This window comes from Pyrus communis, chromosome 6, assembly GCF_963583255.1.
Source record: "Pyrus communis chromosome 6, drPyrComm1.1, whole genome shotgun sequence".
NCBI lineage: Eukaryota > Viridiplantae > Streptophyta > Magnoliopsida > Rosales > Rosaceae > Pyrus > Pyrus communis.
The window spans coordinates 29,682,337-29,688,780 of NC_084808.1; the positions used below are offsets into that span (position 1 = coordinate 29,682,337).

At 41.0% G+C, this 6,444-nt stretch overlaps 2 protein-coding genes across 2 annotated transcripts; one reads left to right on the forward strand and one right to left on the reverse strand.

Moving 5' to 3' along the window:
* The first annotated feature begins 232 nt into the window (after positions 1–232).
* On the forward strand, positions 233–3,377 carry LOC137738129 (uncharacterized). Its single transcript, XM_068477756.1, has 8 exons — positions 233–543; positions 1,020–1,050; positions 1,310–1,328; positions 1,441–1,538; positions 1,949–2,044; positions 2,188–2,360; positions 2,493–2,584; positions 3,022–3,377. The coding sequence occupies exons 1-7, from the start codon at positions 370–372 to the stop codon at positions 2,577–2,579; spliced, it is 678 nt and encodes a 225-aa protein (XP_068333857.1). The 5' UTR covers positions 233–369; the 3' UTR covers positions 2,580–2,584; positions 3,022–3,377.
* An 85-nt stretch (positions 3,378–3,462) lies between these two features.
* On the reverse strand, positions 3,463–6,444 carry LOC137738128 (cytochrome P450 86B1-like). Its single transcript, XM_068477754.1, has 2 exons — positions 4,912–6,444; positions 3,463–4,507 (listed from the first exon to the last, which is right to left on the reverse strand). The coding sequence occupies exons 1-2, from the start codon at positions 6,244–6,246 to the stop codon at positions 4,103–4,105; spliced, it is 1,740 nt and encodes a 579-aa protein (XP_068333855.1). The 5' UTR covers positions 6,247–6,444; the 3' UTR covers positions 3,463–4,102.

The following is a 6,444-nucleotide window of genomic DNA, read 5'->3' on the forward strand; positions in this document are numbered from 1 at the left end:
AAAATAAATAGAAAAAAAAGTGGGCCGTGGGTTGAGATCCACAGATCCGTTTCGGCCTCGGCACAGCCCACGCTCCGACGGATTTGGTACGAACTACGAACCCTAACTCGAGTTCAAATGCTCTATGAGATGAAAGAGATGTCATGTCAGTCAGTTGTGTTGTATTATGTTGACCGTTGACTTGTTGCCATTATTTAGATGAGATGTGCTATCTCCACACCTCACTTTACCTCTGAGATAATTTATCACTTCATCCCGTCTTCACTCCATTATTCAGACCCTGTTTGTCTACAAATTTCACCTCCAACAACCGTTCACCCAGCCACGGTGGCGGCGGCGAGAGAGAAGAAAAGCAGGCAGTTGCAGACGATGGGGTCATTGGGATGGGAAGAGACGGTGAGAAAGGCGGAGAAGCTGGTGGAGGAGGCCATGAAGGAGAACGACGCGTCCCACGACGCTGCTCACGTGTGGCGGGTCCGAGACCTCGCTCTCTCTCTCGCCCGCGAAGAAGGCCTCTCTTCCAATTCCGACTCCATGCAAATTGTAACGCCTACTCTCGCTACCAGTAACTTTTAAAGGGAAAATAACAATTGCATTAATTTATCCAAAGCTTGATTTTGGTACTGAATTGCCAACATTCGTAGATTGAACAGTTGATGTCTGGAATTGAAGGACTGCTGATGATTATTTTGTTATGTATTTGAGTTCTTCACAAAAGAAGATTTCTTTAGGGGTGGTGCTATCCACACACCACTTTCTATCCCCCGGCACTCTCTCAATCCGGCGGTCGGATGGAATGAATTGAATATCAAATAATAGAAATTCACAAGTGGTGTCTGGGAGGTAAAAAGTGTATAGCACCGCCCTTTCTAAACATACCAAGCTGATCACTTTACTAACGCTCTCTGATACAAGTCGGTTCCGCATACAATGACAGTGCCAGCATTGTTAATGTAATCAGTTTTGCCCGTTTAAATAACATTATTGTTAATCTGTACTCTACTTTTCTTGGTCGACAGATAGAAGTGGCTGCACTTCTCCATGATATAGGTCAGTCATTGTTGACAACCAAACTTTATAACATATCTTTGTGTGCTTGCTTATAAATGGATGTGCGAAACACTGCACCCATTCCTATTAAATGTCTTCTTTTACCTATCTTCTTGTTGGCTACTTGTAACATGCAGTAGTACTTCTATGTGGCTTTCATTCTATGTTTCTTCCTGCATCTTTTCAGCTTTGCTTTTATTTTCTTACTCTGATCCGGTATAGCCTACTGATCATTCGTGTTGTTGATTGCTCGCTGCAGGTGATTACAAGTACTTGAGGTTTGTACGTTTCTCATTCTTTGTTTCCTTTAACTTATTTTTTCCTTTTCTGTTGTTTTGTCTGGCTCTTCCATTGATTCATCGTTTCCCTCATGTTATTTTTGAAATGTAGAGATCCCTCAGAGGAAAAAATTGTTGAGAACTTTCTCGATGAGGAGGGCATAGAGGAGACTAAGAAAATGAAGATTATAACGATCATCAAGGGAATGGGTGAGCCGGTTACTGCTCCTTTCTGTCATGTTATTTCTCCCCTGTTCTGCTTACGTGATGTAAAAATCATTTGAGTTTAATCCTGTAATCTAAATCAGAATTTCATATTGCCAAAATGTATATGCCATGTCTCTTTTCTACATAGGAAAATATTGTATGTTTCAACACATGCCCCAATATATGCATCCGTATTTTCTCCATTTACGGTTTATATCACTTTAGAACCATATAATTTTGTCAGTTTCATTGTGTTCTTAATATTTATGCAATTCTGATTTTTGTTCAATCTCCCTTGTGGACGTTATTGTGGTTGTTAACCCTTTGTAGCTGTTGTGGTATAACAGAATGTTTAATTCCAAGCACCTTATTGTGCCTATGAGCTCTGATATACAAGTACTTCTACTTTCCAGGTTTCAAAGATGAGCTTGCAGGAACAAATAACGATTTTCCTCCAGAATTTGGCGTTGTTCAAGATGCTGATCGTCTTGATGCAATTGGTGCTATTGGTAATCTCTGTGCTTGATAATGCTAAACATTAGATTTTGTCTACCTACTTACTCTATGTAAGTTTAAAATTGGGATGACTGCTTCAAGAGCAACTGTGGGTGTAACTGTTTTTGCACAATATTAAGTAGTCTTTTGGTCACAGGAATTGCTCGTTGCTTTACTTTTGGTGGAAGTAGGAACAGAGTGCTACATGATCCTAAGATTCTGCCACGATGTGACTTATCTAAGGAAAATTACATGAAAAAGGATGAGCAGACTACTGTGAATCACTTTCACGAGAAGCTTCTTAAGCTAAAGGCTTTGATGAAAACAAAGGTAAATTTGTTGAAACATGGACATGGTATTACACGTTCCTCACTTGGAATCTTCCTCATTTGCATGCATTACATATGTGTCTATATTATCATCCATTCAGTTTGTGATATGAGGTTTGACCATTGATGTCAGGCTGGGCAGAAGAGAGCTGAGAGAAGGCACAAGTTCATGGAGGAGTTTCTTGTAGAGTTCTATGAAGAGTGGGATGGGAGAGCTTGAACGAGGTAATTTTTATTATTTTTATTTATTTATCTCAGAACAGTCAGATGTAAATTATATAGCACTCCTAGGCCTTGTTTGTTAGAGAGGATCAGCTTGGATAGGACTATTCACTATATGAAAGACATTTTGAAGGGAGAAATGGATGACAACTTCCCTATTTTGTCGAAGTTTGAAGATTACTCATCAAGAAAAGTTGTTCCTTTTAATCGTACCATTTTTTTTGGGATTAGTAGGGATGTCTTTTCTTCATAAGTAATCTTCAAGTTGGACAAAATATGGAAGTTTTCATCCATTTCTTCCTTCAAAATGCCTTCAATATAGTGAATAGTCATATCCAAGTCAGTCCTTCCTATCAAACGTGGCCCTAGTGTTCTAAACAAAGAAAAGAGAATCTAGAACGTAATCATTCTAACAGTGCTGAATTTTGTGATTATGTTAGAACTTATCAACTTCGCTCCTGGAGCGGAACGTGCTTGAAGATGCGGGCTATAATATTCAAACCAACTGTATCACAAAATATATTTTATAGCATGGGTCTTTTCTCATAGGACTGTACTATGTTGGTGGATACCAAGGAAGTCAATTACCTTTTTGATGAGGACCGTACGAATAGGTACTAGGTTGGTTAGAATTAGAACCCTCTTTCCTGCATTGAAGCATAAGTAATCAATTTAATGAGAATATGAGATCTGTGGATGGAATTTAAATTCAATGTGCCTAAATGAAAACTGGCTACATCATGCGACCAAACTAAACTTGGTAGGTAAAGTTGGTGAGGTGTGGTAATTTTCTTCATCGTGTGAAAAATTATGCCCGTTAACTTTAAGGTTGAGTGCCTCGTACTGCCGAGGTAGGTTTCAGTGACAAGAATGTCGAGGTCCTGAGTTGCTCGCCAAACTTTGCCTTTTTCTTTTGTATTTGGCGCTCAAGGCTTTCGTAATTGAAATACCTTGAGAGTTGATAAGAATGAAGAAAGGCAGAAGGGGCTTGCTCAACACGTTTAAGTGTGAAATGTTGAAAGTTTTACTTGCACCGGATGGATTGAGAGTTGAATAAATACCAAAGAGGAAGAGCCCACGCAATCCGTCTCACGTGATGTGTGAGAAAGACACATGGTAATAAATCACCAACCGGTTGCGCCTAAGATTTTACTATAGAATTACAAGTTTGTCTGCAGGCATCGGAGTGGCTACCATTTTTGTGACTCAAGTAGTTAGTTATATTTGCAAATTGGTGTTTAGATTTTGCTTTCGTTAGGATTAATCACAAATTAGTGAAAGGGAAAGATGAACTTATTTGTAACAGAGAGAGAATTCATGTATTATTCAAATACATATACGAGGAAGAATCCAATATTACACAAGTCGATATCACTCTACAGATTTTGAATCATCTTCCCATGTATGTGGGATATGGCAATGCCACTATTTATATATGAACGATATCATTATTACAAACGACAACATAAACGCCAAACACACTATAATCTATATTATATTAATCCCCATTAATATCATATATCATATATTTAGTAATTTGTGGCGCTCAGCATGGTCACGCTTTTGGAAAGTGACCTTCAACCCATGCTTCATGTACATGGTCAGTGCCAGCTTTGGCTCCACCGGATGATTTTCGACCACCTTCACACGGTACCGGTAAATGATGGAGGCAGCAACGAACTTCATTTGGTAATAAGCGAAGTCTTTGCCCAAGCAGAGGCGAGGACCGCCATTGAAAGCCGTAAATTTGTATGCGGACTCGCTCATGAAGCGGCCGTCCGATGACCGTAGCCATCTCTCGGGCTTGTACTCCCTGCAGTCCTTCCCCCAAATCGCCTCCATTCTCCCCATGCTGTACATTGCGTATATCACTTTTGTTCCCTTCTTCAATATTGTTCCATCCGGAAATACGTCATCTTCAACTACCTACACATATAGTTGACCCAATATTGTTTGCAAGGGATAATATAGACAGTCACAGATTTAGCGTTAGGTAAACAAGAATGTTATTAAATTAAGACTATATCCTTCTAGGGTGTCATCGTTGTTGACCGAAAAACAAAAACCAGCTATTCACTTAATTATAATTCACCTCAGGAAAAAAAAAAGATAATTAGTAATATGTGTGTGTGTGTGTGTGTGTATTTATCTCACAATTATATCATGACTATTGACTAGCTATATGATTAGTTGAAGAATGTGTGAGGCATGACAAGTCCCATAACATGCCATGCATGCACTTAAAATGGTTACTAGTTTGAGTAAACTAATGTTTAAAACGAAAAAGAAAATTAAGGTGCAAGTTGTGTAATTAACTGAACTGAACTTACCTCCTTGTGATCTAATGGAACTGAAGGGTACAACCTTAGAGCCTCTGATAGAGCTGCATGAAGATACTCCATCTTCTTTATCTCTTCTGGCTTGAATACTACTGCTTCATAATCGTCACTTTTAATTTCACGATCACGATCAGATGATGTTCTTGCGCCCACAATCCGGCATATTTCTTGAAGAATCTTGTGCTCCACCTCCGGATTGTGATGAAGCAGCCAGAAGAACCAGCTCAGTGCCACCGATGACGTGTCTCTCCCCGCAAGTATGAAGTTGACGCATATATCCCTCAAGAATTTGTCCGAAAATGCCTCCCCCCTCTCGTCTTTCAAACCCATAAAAACCGTTAACAAGTCTGATCTAATCTGCTTATTCTTCTTATCCTCATCATTAGAAGCATTAGAATTATTGGTGGCAGAAATTAGTAGCGGGAGCTCTTTCTTCCTTGTCCGAATGACGTCTTCCGCAAACTCGTCCACTCCTCTTATGGACCTCTTTAGCTTCCTCTCAGCGCCCAAGTTTAAGTACCTCATGGTCTTCCACAAGCACGATGGGGTCACGAAGCGCATAATTGTTGCTTCCGTTGCATCCTCAAAGGCCTGAGCGAATGGTATTTTGGGTAACCCCAGCTGCAAGCAACCAGGGTCGACCCCAAACGCGATCATGCAAACATTGTCAAAAGTCAACCTCAAAAGAATGTCTTGGAGGTCGATTGCGGTCGAGTGTTTGATGGAGTCCTCTAAAACGGGCAAAAGCCTACCATGGACAAGTTCAAACAACGAATCCGCGGTCAGTTGCCGGAACTTAGCTGAGTGGAACTCGATGCTAGCCGTCTTCCTTTGTCGCTGCCACGTCTCGTCGTCCGCGTTGAATATACCATCCCCGAGAAGATCTCGAACGGTGTCTCGGAAATAAGGGCCTTTGGGAAAATTGGAGAACTTGGTCTTGAGAAGGTGCTCCAAGTTACGAGGGTCTGAAGTGATGACGCTAAAGAGGCTGCTAAACCAAGGGCCTTGGAATAGAAACGTGCCGTTTTGGCGGCAAAGAACTTGGGAAAGCCACTCGTATAGGTTGTTGGTTTGGAGTCCAAGTACGGCAAGAGAGAGAGAGGGTAGCATGCCAAGCACCGGCCAAACGGGTAGGCCATGGCGCTTCTTCTGCCTCAACGAGTGTATGGTTATGAAAATACATAGAGCCAGAAAGAGCTCCGAGATTTGGATGTGGTGAAGGAAAAAGAGTTGCCCCAAAACCAAGTTTCCGGCCACGAAACTCTGGGAGAAGGAGGGGGAGGTGAGATTATTGATGGGAGGAGGAGGAGGAGGAGTGGTGATCATGTTGTTGGAATGAGAGCAGAGCCTATATGTGATGGGAGTGTGTGGTTTATTAATATTGGCAGACTCACACTATGATGAAATTGAAATGAATGGGTTGGTTTAATTAGGTTGAGGAGTGGCACGGTGGAGGTCATGTGTTATATGGGGGGCGGTCATGATTCATCATCTGTGTGTTTCTTGGCGTGCATGTTTTCTACT